Source organism: Myzus persicae, unplaced genomic scaffold (assembly GCF_001856785.1).
Source record: "Myzus persicae strain clone G006 unplaced genomic scaffold, MPER_G0061.0, whole genome shotgun sequence".
Lineage (NCBI taxonomy): Eukaryota > Metazoa > Arthropoda > Insecta > Hemiptera > Aphididae > Myzus > Myzus persicae.
This window is the reverse complement of record NW_019100791.1, coordinates 131,768-146,701: the sequence shown is the minus strand read 5'-3', so window position 1 is coordinate 146,701 and position 14,934 is coordinate 131,768. Positions and strand designations below refer to the sequence as shown.

General features: G+C 28.1%; 3 protein-coding genes across 3 annotated transcripts; 2 read left to right on the top strand and 1 right to left on the bottom strand.

Moving 5' to 3' along the window:
• Positions 1-1,829: 1,829 nt before the first annotated feature.
• LOC111042996 (interleukin enhancer-binding factor 2 homolog) lies at positions 1,830-4,725 on the top strand. The gene is made up of 7 exons (XM_022327761.1): positions 1,830-2,012; positions 2,093-2,221; positions 2,297-2,477; positions 2,547-2,709; positions 3,826-3,946; positions 4,049-4,301; positions 4,380-4,725. The coding sequence occupies exons 1-7, from the start codon at positions 1,830-1,832 to the stop codon at positions 4,514-4,516; spliced, it is 1,167 nt and encodes a 388-aa protein (XP_022183453.1). The 3' UTR covers positions 4,517-4,725.
• A 351-nt stretch (positions 4,726-5,076) lies between these two features.
• Positions 5,077-9,016, bottom strand: LOC111042997 (beta-sarcoglycan). The gene is made up of 5 exons (XM_022327763.1): positions 8,619-9,016; positions 8,418-8,537; positions 7,074-7,366; positions 6,333-6,851; positions 5,077-5,160 (listed from the first exon to the last, which is right to left on the bottom strand). The coding sequence occupies exons 2-4, from the start codon at positions 8,516-8,518 to the stop codon at positions 6,337-6,339; spliced, it is 909 nt and encodes a 302-aa protein (XP_022183455.1). The 5' UTR covers positions 8,519-8,537; positions 8,619-9,016; the 3' UTR covers positions 5,077-5,160; positions 6,333-6,336.
• A 158-nt stretch (positions 9,017-9,174) lies between these two features.
• Positions 9,175-14,580, top strand: LOC111042998 (proteasome subunit alpha type-2). Its single transcript, XM_022327764.1, has 6 exons — positions 9,175-9,361; positions 9,503-9,579; positions 10,410-10,520; positions 11,234-11,375; positions 12,610-12,765; positions 14,218-14,580. The coding sequence occupies exons 1-6, from the start codon at positions 9,321-9,323 to the stop codon at positions 14,408-14,410; spliced, it is 720 nt and encodes a 239-aa protein (XP_022183456.1). The 5' UTR covers positions 9,175-9,320; the 3' UTR covers positions 14,411-14,580.
• The last annotated feature ends 354 nt before the right edge of the window (positions 14,581-14,934 follow it).

Genomic DNA, 14,934 nt, shown 5'->3' with positions numbered 1-14,934 from the left:
GAACCCTACTCATTACATTATTACAATATACGATTACGATTTATTTAATCACGATAAACTTTACGATTGGTTTTATAGTTTTATACAGCCATAGCAAAAGACCTATAATAGTTATCGCTTCTCGAGAATCAACAAAAATTAGAAAAGAAATAGTATTTTTCCCATCTAGGTATAAATAGAACGGTGTAATATGTTATTTAATATTGATGGCCAATTGGTACAAAATATGTACAATATAAGTATATAAACTATAAACACAATATTATAATATTATTGTGAATTTGTGACTTAATTGTTCGGTATGTTACCGTAAATAATAAATTGGTAAATAGTAGGTACCTATGTATGTAATGTACTAGGTACACTCAGGGCCGGCGTTACACAATTTTGTCAGGGGGGGGGGGTTGTGAGATCAAGTATTGCCGACTCAAATTTAATTTATGCCGACTCAAAGTTTCTAAAAAAAAACTACGTGAAGTATAAAAATTCCTGGTTTTTCTGAAGTAAAATAGTTAAAACAAAAACAAAATATAGAACTAAAACATTTTAAACCATTTTATGCATAGTTAAAATATTTATTACTTGTATTTTATACAGATGTATAGATACAATAGGCTGTCGGAACTATTTTAAGATCTAAAAAATAAGTCGTGTACGAATATAAATCAACCAGTGTTTGTCAATAACTCAAAAAATTAAGTAAAAAATAAATTATATTATTTAACAAAATAGATTATATACGGGTACTTGAGATAGGGATTGCCGAATGCCGATTAGCGATGGCAATGATATGCCGACGGACTTAACGTTGTACAATGTACAAAAACAAATATATATTATAGTATTATAATACGGGTCCTTACTCCTTAGCCGACAATATCAGTCGGCACCACGGTTATCTACTAGTAGATAACCGTGGTCGGCAGTTCGGCACTGCGGCAGTATTTAGATTTCTAAATCGGTAAATTCTCAACTGCCGACTGCCGGGACCCGTTCCTATATTAAATATATATATTTTTTTTTTCAAAAAGTATAATTTCCAACGGACAACGGCTCCCTGAAATTGCCGACTGATAATTACAAACAAATTTAACAGGGGGGGGTGTGACGACCCACCATACCCCCATTGCCGCCGGCCATGGGTACACTTATATAATTGTGGATGTAAGAATATAAAATAATGAAAAAAATTCTACAAACTGTACAAAATTACGGTATTGTTAGTTTAATATTTTTAGGAGGGATTTAACTTCAAATTATTTATTTTGGGGGGGGCTAAGCCCCCGTAAGCCCCCCACCCATCTCCGCCTATCTTCAGTGTTATCATAAAATGAATAAATTATAATAGTAAATTTTTTAATCCACGAAAATATATTATCGGTTTGTGACACCGACTTTTTTAGAGGTTATGTTGTTAAACTTTTGTTATCGTTTTAATTGTTGTATTTTACTACTGAATTAGTCTAGTCAATAGTAGTTGAATAGTGTCTTCACTGTTGTTTAGAATTTGGATATCCATTATCCATAAATTATTATCGANAAAGGGGCTGAATAGGCAATCACATACATTTTGGAGCGCTATGACGCCAGCAGGTTTCTACAGAGCTTCTCGTATTCTAATCTATAGTATTTGATTTTACTACTGAATTAGTCTAGTCAATAGTAGTTGAATAGTGTCTTCACTGTTGTTTAGAATTTGGATATCCATTATCCATAAATTATTATCGAATATTATATTTTTATTCAATTTTTCTTAATTCACCCGTCGGAACTACTATTAGCTGTCTAAATTTGCCTATCAGTATTCGACTGCTCGTCGTTCAAAACCAATGGTTCGTGGAAGTGGACGTATCGGTATGAATAGATTTCCTCCATCGTTAGCCGGACCAATGGTTCCTCCATTCATGTCTCGCAGAGTGCCAAGGCATCCTTTCGATATTGTCCTCTGCGAAGGAGCGTTCCCTCGTGTGAAGCCTGGTGCTCATACTACAGAGGAATCGGCTTTCAATGCTGTAAGTGCAAATCCATTGTCTCGCTACCATTTTTAATGAATACATTCTAAATTTTATTATATTATGTATTTACTCTTCAGGCTTTGCTCAAAAGGGCGCAGGTGTTAACACCCACTCCCGAAGACCATTCATCCCTGCTGGGAGTTGTTACCAAGATACAGTCTATACTGGATAATATTATTATATCCCCAGGCAAAACTGAAGTGTCTGTAGGTTGATTGTTACAATATATATTTTTAATTTTTATCAATTTGTAATATTATATTATTATGTTTACATAACAGATAGAAGAAGTGAGAGTAGTTGGATCTTTTAAAAAAGCGACTATTATGAAGGGTCATACTGTGGCAGACATAGTAGTTATTTTTAAAACTTTACCTACTAAAGAGAGCGTAATCTCTTTGTCTCAAAGAATTATAGCAGACTTCAGAGAAAACTATCCTACTGGCATGCAGATTGCTGATGGTTGGCTTAGAATTTGCTTATTCATTTTATATGATCATATTTGGTACATTTGTTTTCTATTGTTTCTAGATGTTTTGATGGCTCCAGACAGCACGGGTTTTGATGTTATTTCATCACAAGGCACTGTGCGCATACTAATTTCCACCATATCTACAAATTTAAAGAAGCTTACGTCCGGCCTACACTTAGATTCAAATGCAATGAAATTACACATGGGTGCAATACGTCATAGGTGATTTCCTATTAAAATAATTATTGTGTTTAACAGTAGTTAAGTTTTATATATCATACCATTATTATTATTAATCAATCAGTTTGTGTTACTGTAGTTATGTTTGCCATAAAACACAATATTGGTTGATACAAACTTTATCAACCAGTAAATTGAAGCTGTTTGATAATTCCATTAATAAGTACTAAACAGGCTCTATTATTATAAAACATACACTATTATTTTTAGAGTTTTTAGGTTTTATCATTTATTGTTTTCTTTTCATTGTGTCTTGGAAACAGCAAATTACCTGGTCAATTATATCCACCAGTCTGTCCAAATCTCGTTTGCAGTGTTCTTATTTCCAAACCTAATTTTTCCTTGTGAATAATTTTTTAATGATGCCTAAAGATAAACCATCATTGTATTTGTCGTCTTAGACGTTTGGTGAAATTTAATTTGCAATTTACATAAGTGTGTTACTTATGATGTCTTATGATATTTAAACTAACCATAAAACAAATTCAATGCCATTTAACAATCTAATTACCAAAAAACAATTGGTTACCAATACAATAAAGAAATCTTTATTTAATTAAGATTTGTGTTTTACTTTACTATTGCATAATATTCCATTAACTTATACATGGAAATTGTTAATTTTTGGAAATTTACACCAGGTAGATGTTCCAATAAATGCAACTTTTGATTCTAAAGCATAAATGAACTTTTTGTTGAACTGTGTATGACTGTTGCATATAAATGCTATCAGAACAACCTTTTTTAGAACTACATGCCACTAACACTGATTAAAAACTATTTTACTCTGTTCACCTTAAGTTGGCCACCCACTTACTCCCGTGTATAATGAACCGTTGAAACATTTAGACCCCCAGGGTCTGTGATTCGTCAGCAGTGTTTGGCGATCGTTATTGCAGCACAAAGTAAATAACACGTGCAGTCTTGACGATTCCCATTAACGCTTCAAGGAGATGGTAACATGCGCAGCTGCGACTAGGTTTTGTAGAGCGATTGAGTCAACTTACGGTGAACAGAGTATACTGTTTTAAGTTTTATTATTTAAATACTAACATTTTGAATTACAATGTCAACTAAACCTTTTTTGTTTATTTGTAGCCGGTGGTTTGATGACAATGCCTCTCATTCATCAAATAAGATGCTTGTTAGGCTTCTTAAAGATTTACGTAACCGTTTTAGCGGACTAAAATGTTTAAATCCATGGATGATAGACTTATTGGTTAGTTTGAAACTTAAAACATAATAAATTGGCTAGACAACAATCATGATTTTTTTGCAATATGTTACGAAACTAACACATTTTTTAAAAATAATTATCTAGGCTCATCGTTCACTGTTAAACAATAAACAAACATTACCCATTCAGATCGCCTACAGGAGAGTCATACAGCTACTAGCCGGTGGGCTATTTCTTCCTGGTTCAGCTGGAATAATAGATCCCTGCGAAAGTGGTAACATAAGAATTCAAACCTTACTATCATTGGAACAACAAGACTTACTGTGCATGACTGCACAGCATTTGGTTCGTGTGATGGCTCATGGTGGTTTTATTGCTGTACTAAATGGAAACGATAGTATGTAACGTACTACGTACAATTGTACAACCTATAATGAAAATAAACTGAAAATTTGATGTTTAATTTTTTTTTTAGATATTCTAAAATTGAAATCTATCAACGGTATTGTTTTTGAAGACTTGCAAAAAGCATATGAGAAACAAGAAGAGATGGTAGAAGATCTGGATGCTCCAAGTGCAGAAAATGAAGAGGTAGCAATGGAGAGCACATAAGTCAATAATTTTAAATTAGTTTTTTAACATTGTGATTTTTCTTGTATATATTTAATGTTTGTGTGTGTTTGAGATGTGTGCATATGTGGTACATATTATTTTTTTCAATTCATTAGGAAATTATCAAAATGATATATTATACTTATACAATTAAGAACCTCTTTATTGTGTAACTCTCTCATTAAATAAATTTCTTCTGAGGAACAATAGTTTGAAAACAATTTTTTTATTGAATGTAATATAAAAACAAGAGTAACATAACATAATATTTAAAATGTGATTAAATTCACAGCTTAAGTACAAATGTGACTAGATTTAATGACTAGATTAGTGTTTTTAGGCAATATAATTTAAGGCAAGTAGTATTATTACAGTATTAATACATAAAAAAAAACCAACAATAACATTAATTTATTGACTACTTCCTATGAGCTAATTGTAATGGAGTTATTATATTAATTCAGCAAACAATGAATTATTTAATTATACTAACATTAAATTCACCTGAAACCGGTGGTTAGTATGTTGAAATTCATTCAGCACTTGTCTAATATTTTTTCTTTTTTATAATACACTTTTTAAGTATACTTGATGGCTTGATTGATTCCATCTATGGTGTATAATAGATATTATACCAGAATAAACTGAAACAACCAATAATATTATTATATTAATCAACTATTGTAACATTACAATATCATTAACACTACTTTCATCTCATTTTGCTGGTGTGGTGTGCAGGGGGAATTTTAAAACAGATGGGGTTATTGTTTCATTATGAGACATGTTTTGCCGTTCATAATTTTTTATTTTTAAGTTATGGTGATTGACGTTATAACAAACTAGTTTTCAGTTGGTTTTTAATTTATGGTTGGGTACTTTTGCTGTAATATTATCCAAGTATAAGTATCAATAATATTGTCATTACGTCTGATTTATAATTTTTTTTTCAATGTCTCCCCAACTTAAACTAAATATTCCCCTTGCCAGAAGCATAAACAGTGCGTAAAGAAATGATAAATTATATACTCATTATTTTTTATAATGGAATATGTTATGGCTTCTATAGTTTTTTCCGATGACATACTTTTTTTGTCGATCAATATAGATTCAAGATTGTAATATAGTAAATTATTTATAAAAATAAAACATTTAATATAAGTACCATCAATGCATTCTGTTAACTAGTCGCTACAAGTTCAATACCATATCTGAGAAAACCAATCAGCAGATATTTTAAAACTACAAACAATCTTGTGAAGGGTTAACAGTAGTTTATGAATTAAACATTTTTTACTAAAAAAAAAAATGGAACTAGAAATGTGAAAAAAGCACAAAACAAGCTAACTATCTCAAAATGATTATGGAAGGGTTCAAAATGTAAAAATTATTCTTCACTTAAATTAAAATAAAATAAAATTTATCTAAACATTACAACAATTTAATAATTATGAAATAAAAAAATATTATTGGAGTTATGTTAAATGTTATGTCAAGTTTGGAACTTATGCACTAAAAATGTTTGAAATATGCTATCACAATAACTCAAATATACAGTTAACATTATATGGGAACAACGTACAGAATGCATATGAAGATAAGCCCTATTATGATAATAATTATTGTTAATAATGCTAATATTTTTGTAAATATAACAAAATATACAGTTAAACTTTGTACATGCAAGAAGTCCTGAACTTGTTCATTTTTATGTCTAATTATCTCAAAATTTAATTTATAGTTTAAAGTGATAATAATTTATACTATTTATCTGATTTTGTATGAATATAAATAAGCTTTACATAATAATAGTTACCATTTTATTTGCATGGATGATTGCTCTCTCCAAGATCAATCATACTACAAGCCATGTGAGAATTGTAGCTTGTGGATACAGGGACTCTGAATACCATTCCGCTCGGCATACAAATGCATAGTTTAAATTGATGAGCAGCAAATTTGTTTGACAACACTACTGGTAAATTTTGTACATCCAAATAAATGCCTGCAGAACTCAGTACTACTGTACCATTTACTGATCTGAGAAATATATCTCCTTCCGCTGACCATTTTATTTTAGATCCATCAATGACAGTTCCTTCATTACCTTTCAGCCGAGTATAATTTGAAGATTTCAATGTTAGAGTTTCATTTATTGGACTTACTATCCGATTGGTATATACTGTGGCCACATCTAAGTGACGGACACCTTCTGGAAGTCCAAAGTTTGGAAATGATGTGGTAAAAATAGGATTTTCTGGATCTCCTACTGTGAATGAATTAATGTTTTTTACTTGTGTCTTTGTAAACCCAAGTTCGATTGCTGATTCTAAACCTAGAGAAAAAAAAAATTTTAATTCACAATTTAACTGCACCAGTTGCATAATCTCTACTAGATTTATGCTAGGTTGCATGAAAAATTTATTAATTTAACAGTCCAATAAAATTTAATGGACCAATCATGGGCCACTAAATCATGTTTAAAGGACCATTAGCTAACTATGGAGTAGTTAGATGTTTAGTGATTGTTCATGCAACCCGGCAATAGACAACTTACTTTTATCTTCTGGGTTGACAACATGTATAAGTATATTGTCATTTTCACTCAATATTTCTAATGGTATGTCTTTAAACCCTTCCATAATGCCATCTACTTTATATATATCGTCTAAATCTATATTGCCCATAAGTTTGGTCAGATCGCTGTCAGTTAAAAATTCTATACTCTCCATTCTAGTAGTGAATCGTAAGACGACCATTAACATTATGGTTGCGCCTAAGCCAATAATTGCAACTACCATTAATGTCCATGTATAAATCCAAAAATACCAATTTGTAGCTACTAATAACCTGGAAAAAATATTAAAATGTTAAAAACTATAATTTATTTACTGATTTTATTTATACATTCATACAATGATATGTTTTTGATTAACTTTGTAGCAGTTCCTTTTTTACCTGACTAGTCTCAACTCATTTAACAGATATTACATATTTTGTTAAATACTAAGACAATATAGACTAGGCTAGGTTACTTTATAAAGTTTATTATAAATTAGTTTAAAAAATATTTAGTTTACTTTATAAAAGATAAAAAATATTTTTATGCTTTACAACAACTAAGTAAATATATATTATCAATTTTAAACAAACAGAATAAAGCAATACCATAAAAAGTGATATGGAATTTAAAACCTCTTATATCGAACAATTTATTAATAATTAATGACATTACATTTGGAAAAGATACTTTCTTATTCACTATTAAATGTGTATGAACTGCGTGTATGTAATAAATAATGATTAATTTAGGCTGAGTATTAACTATTGTCTATAACCATAGTAGGAACCTCTATTTCAGAATAGGTAATCTTAAACAAAATTACATTTGGTTTATGGATATAAATTTGAATATTCTAACCTCGAGGGAATAATTCAATAACAAAACAAAATAAACATAATATGCATGTTTTTGAATACCTAAACAATTAATTAACTATAATAGATATCAGAAATTGGTTGTACAATTTATCGACTCAAATATTTGATGAAATGTCAATATTAATTTAATACAATTTTTTAAGAGATTAATTTTATTATTTTGTTGCATAAGAATAATAAAACCATGATCTAGGCACCTATTCAAATAATTTACAATTATACATTCAATATTTGTATTATAAATTCTAACATTGTTTTAGCCATTTTAGGTATAAAACTAACCATACACATTTATTAATATCTAAAGTGGAATAAAAATAGTGGTAAAAGTATTCATAAACTTTAAGAAATCTATTAAAAATAGTTTAGGTAGTTGGCTTTCTTGAATAACATTAACCTATTTTAATATGAGTCAATCATTTAGAATACATCTGCTTAAAAGTACATTTCCATAACTCACCAGTCGTTTTCTTCTATCTTGCTTTGTTTCTTAGTTGGTTTTATCAGTCGGCTGGGCAATAACAAATTTTGTGACGCCACGTTTTTCAAATTTTTCATCATTTTTAATAACAAATTTAACCTATTTAACAATTTGTTTTTATAAATAATTTTGTAGGCATTATTGTAATTGTTATCAGATTATCACTAAAATAGTTCTTACTTCTTATTGATTGTTTTTTCACGGCCTAAACAAGATAGCACTGAGATAGATAATTCCTTGGTATAATATGGTGTAAATGTTGTAAGTCAAAAATCGTTGGCTTTTTAATAGTATGATTAGAATCAAGCATCTTTATATTTTTATTTATTTTTTTGCTTCAGATCACACAAGTCAAAACTATAACTTACTATCAGAGAAATTTGTTTTGGTTAAAAAATATTATAGTCTCCTTATATTGGGAACAAAACACGTACATGTCTAGTGTTAAGGCTGAAAATCTGACAGATCGATAATTTTAAAACGGTCTTACTATCTAGTATTCTAGTATCTCCTTCATATTATTTTCTTCGTCACACCGACCATGAACATAAAGCCATAAAGGTATGCTGACTTAATATAAATAATAATAATTATTATCTATTCTGTGTACAGATTATAGTATCATAAAATTCATAAGGTTCGCTCGGTCCGTCATCCGTATTCGCGTGACGTCACTACTGTGTATTTTTTAACCTCAAAAAATATTATGGTACAAATGTAAAATAAAGTAAACTTTAAATTTTCCGCTTAGTAATTGTAGTTATTGCCTTATTGGTAACTTGAATGATATTAAGATTTGAGATTTTTTACTTGAATATTTGAGGCATACTGAAGAGTTGTACTATTATTTTTCTGTCGTAGTTATTTCATTTGTTGTTTAATATGGCTACCGAAAGATATAGCTTTTCGTTGACCACATTCAGGTAAAAATAATTTGTTTACTACAGTTTGACAATTTTGCTCAGTATTTAAATGCTATCAAAATTGTACTGTGTATTCAATATGAATGCGAATAGTTAATGTTCAACAGTTTTAGTATAATTTTGTTTGTGTTGTTTTTACAGCCCGTCTGGTAAACTTGTTCAGATTGAATATGCGTTAGCGGCAGTGTCGGCTGGTGCAGCGTCAGTCGGTATTAAAGGTTTGTATAAATGGTTTTATCGTTTAACTTTTATGATTTAATTAGTTTCTAATTAATTACTATCTTTTGTTAATATAATTTAAAGATTTTAGATTCAAAAATAGGTTTTGCAATTTCTTAGTAACCCAAATATCTACATTTTGAATTGGCATTTAGGACATTTATACTTATACTGAGTCATTTTGTACACTTTTTCTTTGCAATGCTGAATAAATTCTGAATTGAATTATACAAGTTTGTTAAATCCATAGTTATCAACTATAGACATCTTGATTTTTTTAATATTTATAAAAATACAATATTGCAATGTTCTATGAAGTGTTTATCCATAGGCGTGCTCAGACTTCAATTTCTGGTTGAGCCTGAAACAATTATTGCCCTAATACTTAGATAGATGCTCTAAATTTTTTTTATACATAAAAATACATTCTAATGGTCAATTAATAACTATGTTATCGATATCTAATAAAATAAATAATTATAATGTCTTATAATATTTCCGCGGCACGGAGCACTTAAAAAATCTGAATATTACTTAACACAGTGAGCACTTAATAAAAAACTGTTAGTGACCTATTGAGAACATATTAATGTCCATAATTATTGTTTACAATGTTTTTAATTTTATTACTCTACCATGACAAATACAATTTACATGATCTCCACAATCATTTGAAAATATATTTATCATTAGAAATAAATAAATATGTAAATTTTAATTTGTGACCTAAAAATGTTATTTAATTGTTTAGTAAATGGTTTTAAAATATTTTACTGTTTGAATTGTATGTAAAAAAATTGAAATGAATGCTAAGTTTTTATGTTTTTAGCTTCAAATGGTGTTGTAGTCGCTACAGAAAACAAGCGTAAATCTCTTTTATATGAAACAACAGTTGAAAAAGTGCAAAAAATTACACCCAACATCGGAATGGTCTACAGTGGTACGTATGAGCATTATATAAATCTAATTGAATTATTATTTCAACAAATTTGAGTTAAAATTACTGTAAAAATCTGTTTTTTTTTTTACATAATTGATATTATATTTTTTATTTAAAAACATTTAATAAATTATTTTGATATTTTTAAATATCAATATTAAATTACAAGTTAAATATTTTTATTTTTATTTGGTAGTTATTTAATAATTTGTATCTCATATTTTAAATGTAAGTGTATTTTGTACCTACCTATAAACTTGTATAATTAATATAATGGCTTATAAGTAGGGCTTGAAAGTTAATCATCTGAATATTTTATCAATAACTGTTAAAAAAATACCCTCATACAAATTATAAAGCTATTAAAAAACAAACATGTTAAGTACTTTTTAAAATTAATTCTATAAATCATTACTTTAAACAATAAAACAACAAAAATAATAGTTTTATTTTGAAGAAAAAGTTTTCAAATGTTATTGAATTTCGTATTTTTTAAATTCAACTTAAATAATAATCGGAAAGTTTTTTTTAAATTACCATAAACATGGAATAAATTAGTTATTTAAGAAATATTTAGCTAGGATATAATATTTTAAAACATTCTAAAAAAAAAAATAAAAAAAAACATCAACTTTTAAAGTCTGCTGTTAAGAATTTAGAAATAAAATAAATATTCCTTGAGATTTTTAATTTATTGGTTTTGGTCTCTGAAGGTATGGGACCAGATTATAGACTTCTTGTTAGAAAAGCAAGAAAGGAAGCAGCTCAGTACCAATTGAAATTTGAAGAAGAAATACCTACAGCTTTACTGGTGCAAGAAGTTGCTAGTGTTATGCAAGAATATACACAATCTGGGTAATTATTTTCAGTTATTCTATGTACTTATTATGTACTATTAGAAAAAGTTAAATAACCATCCAGTGCCGCAATTAAAGTTTTTGGGGCCGGAGTGCAAAACAAAATAATAGTACCACTTCTTTTACAAAATATTTTCATGAAAAATGCATTTATGTGTATAGATCAATGGTTCATACATTTGTGGAATACATTTTTCATTTAATTTCACCAATTGGCTTGGTGGATACTAGTTTGCGATCACTGCAACGTTTTACTATTTTAGATACCACAGATAATGGTTTCAAAACATATTCCTAAATAATTAAGGCAAAACAAACTCAAAAGATTGAATTTTTTTTAAAGAGATTTTGCTCTATTCTTCAATTTTATTTATTGCTGGTTAATAAAATATTTGACCACAATTTTAACATGTTAATTAAGTTTTCTTTTAATGCAGATACAGATGAATAGCTAATCATCTTATATTGCACACTTTTTAAAAAAAAATTTTTATATTTGATTTGCTATATTACCCTCGATTGAAAGAGTTTTAAAAAATATTCGTACAATTATAAAATATAAGGACTAATAATATTAAAATTAAACTATCATCGATTCTGTTTTTATTGGTAACAACAGAATTTAAGAACAGAACATAATTAATATATTTTCTTCCAGAAACAAGTACATATTATCTACATTATTTTCTAATTTTCTAAATAATAATTTAAATTATTTTTCTAAAAATGCACTCCTGGTAGTTGTAGCACCATCCCCTTAAACTGCAGTTTAGTCCCCTACAATGATTAAAATTTTAAAGACTTGCAATGATTTTTTTGTTATTTCGCATCTTTGCAAATAATATAAAAATACTCAGAATGTTATTGTTCTTTAAAAATACTGTATGTTGATGTAAATTTAATTTAAATTTTAGATTTTTTACTATTCCAAGTGAATTTTTCAATTTAAATGTTTTAGCTGATAAAATTGAATTTTCTCCTTTGTTTTGTATGAAAGTGATAATATATTTCACAAGAATTCTTACTAATAAAAATTATTAATATTTTAAGTGAACATGATAAATGAAACTAATGAATGTTTTTAAAATAAAACTCTTGGGTTAAGTTTGTGTTGTATTTAGATTATCACTATTTTTACAAAAATATGAGCAGAAAGTACTATTCTAAATTGGAAATGAAGGATTATAGGATATTATTAACAACTATTAAAATTTGATTAATTGGTTTTTCAGGGGTGTGAGACCTTTTGGTGTATCATTGTTGGTGTGCGGTTGGGATAAAACTGGCCCTAAACTTTATCAGTGTGATCCATCTGGCGCATTTTTTGCATGGAAGGCCACAGCATTGGGAAAAAATTACGTTAATAGCAAACAGTTTTTAGAAAAAAGGTAAATTAAAAACAAACTTCTTAAAATATATTTGTATTATTAATTGTTATATTTATTTTAATCCTTGATATGTACTTTTAATTGACAGTATCTCTGTATTTATGTTATTATTTTTTTGTATTCAACAGTAGTTTTATTTACCTCACAGACTATGAAATCTAGAATTGTGGTCATCTTATTTTATATTAATGGACTACAGTATATATTTTATAGCTGCGGTTCTCAAACTGCACCATCGTATTTGGTGATAAGCCCAATCCAAAGGAACTACAGTCCAAAATAAAATAAAAAAACTTTATAATTTTATATAACATACTATTTATTTGTTTATTAGAAATTGTGTCCTGGCTTTTTGTCCATTTACTTTTAATATTTACCAATAAAATTAGGTAGGCACTACATTTTAACAATTTATTGATTAATTAACTTAAGGGGCGCTACAGTCATAACTTAGAAACAACATTTTCACCAAATTAGAACATTGGTTGTAACATATCGTTTTTTTTTTTGATATCCGAATTTAAAAAAAAAAGTTATTCAAGTTTAAAAAGACACAAAAATAATGGATTTGTAAACAGTAAGAATTTTTATCAAACAAATATAAAAGATATTTACAGAAATTTTCTCAACTATATTAAATATACATATGGAGTCTAAACTATCACTAAAGCCTGAATGGTTCTATCCCTAGCGATACAGTTTTTGGTATGCTGTACATTGGTAAAACGGAGACAAGTGACAACACATTCAGGCATAGCGTTCTCTATACATAGTTTTCCAGATTTTAGTCAATTTTTTTTTCATCATAAATAAACCAATACATGGCTGCTATGGTCATTCAGCATAATATTGCATTACATAATGTAGATATTAAGTCGTTAATGCAGAGTTGCATAAAGAATCACTAAACAGTAACAATTCAATAGTGAGCTAATGATAACTCCTTAAAAATGATTTAGTGGCCCATGATTGGTCCATTAAATATTATTGAACCATTAATTGAATTCATTTTTCATGCAATTGGGCATAAGACATACAGATTACAACATTTTTAATAGTGGAAAATAAGAAAAAAAAGATTAGAGTAGCTATTTTTAGGCTATTATTAGACGTGTTATTGTGTTGTCTTAAATTGCTGGAGGACGAATATTTTTGAAATTTAATTAAAATTTACCAATTGTTAGTTATACAGAGTACCTATAACATGCATTTAGGAATCAGGACAATAAAATGCCATAATATTTAATTATTTTAAAATAAAATTTAGAGGGTCCACTGACTCCTTAGGGAGCCTGGCCATCTAAAGCCCCTTTGTGACGTGCCTGACATCAAGGCTGTATTTGGTCCATTAGCTAAAACGATTGTGAAACCGCTGATCTATATTATAATTAATTCAACCTTAACATTTGATTATTATTAGTTATCACTAACCATTTTTTAACTGTGTCTCAGGTATAAAGAAGACTTGGAGTTGGAAGATGCTATTCATACAGCAATTTTAGCATTAAAAGAAGGTTTTGAAGGACAAATGACTGCAGACAATATTGAGGTTGGCGTTTGTCGTAAGAATAGAAGAGATGAAATCATTTTTGAAAAGCTTGACCAACAACAAGTGGCCGATTACTTAGCTAATATACCAAACTAAGTTTATGATACTTGTATTTGTAAATGAGTACTAACTAAATATTTAATGTGTTGGAGTTAACAGCTCTTAAATAATATGAGAGAGTATTGTTGTCTCATTAAATTTTATAAATAAGTTTAATAATGAAACATAACTGATTTTTCAAAGTAAAGGCATACGGTATTTTGTAAGTACAGTTTTATATTTATTTCCCTTCATAGTCATGAATTGGTTTTTCAGCATTATTTTCATTAGTCTTACATTTTTAATTAAAATTACACTATCACACTACCAAATAATAAAATTAGTTTATAATATGAAAACATTTCAAATAAAATTTTCTATTGACACATTTTTGAAGTATTAAAATATAAATATTAAATTGGTAATTGGTTAGTTCAATTAAAAATGTTCATCAAAACATCAGTATTAAGAAACATATTTTGTTTATGTTTACAATATTATATGGTACGAACAAAAAATAAATAATTACTACACAAAGGGTTTTTAACCGTTAAAAATTTATTAATTTTAGTTAGATTTTA

What these genes read in the sequence shown, in the direction of transcription:
- LOC111042997 (XM_022327763.1), bottom strand. Translation starts at nt 8,518, where the DNA reads ATGATGAAAAATTTGAAAAACGTGGCGTCACAAAATTTGTTATTGCCC. An exon ending in AAGATAGAAGAAAACGACTG is followed by an intron (nt 7,367 to 8,417) that starts GTGAGTTATGGA and finishes TATTTTTTCCAG; the next exon opens with GTTATTAGTAGCTACAAATT. An exon ending in TGTCAACCCAGAAGATAAAA is followed by an intron (nt 6,852 to 7,073) that starts GTAAGTTGTCTA and finishes TTTTTTCTCTAG; the next exon opens with GTTTAGAATCAGCAATCGAA.
- LOC111042996 (XM_022327761.1), top strand. Translation starts at nt 1,830, where the DNA reads ATGGTTCGTGGAAGTGGACGTATCGGTATGAATAGATTTCCTCCATCG. An exon ending in AGGAATCGGCTTTCAATGCT is followed by an intron (nt 2,013 to 2,092) that starts GTAAGTGCAAAT and finishes TTTACTCTTCAG; the next exon opens with GCTTTGCTCAAAAGGGCGCA. An exon ending in CAGGCAAAACTGAAGTGTCT is followed by an intron (nt 2,222 to 2,296) that starts GTAGGTTGATTG and finishes TTTACATAACAG; the next exon opens with ATAGAAGAAGTGAGAGTAGT.
- LOC111042998 (XM_022327764.1), top strand. Translation starts at nt 9,321, where the DNA reads ATGGCTACCGAAAGATATAGCTTTTCGTTGACCACATTCAG. An exon ending in TTTTCGTTGACCACATTCAG is followed by an intron (nt 9,362 to 9,502) that starts GTAAAAATAATT and finishes TTGTTTTTACAG; the next exon opens with CCCGTCTGGTAAACTTGTTC. An exon ending in AAACAGTTTTTAGAAAAAAG is followed by an intron (nt 12,766 to 14,217) that starts GTAAATTAAAAA and finishes ACTGTGTCTCAG; the next exon opens with GTATAAAGAAGACTTGGAGT.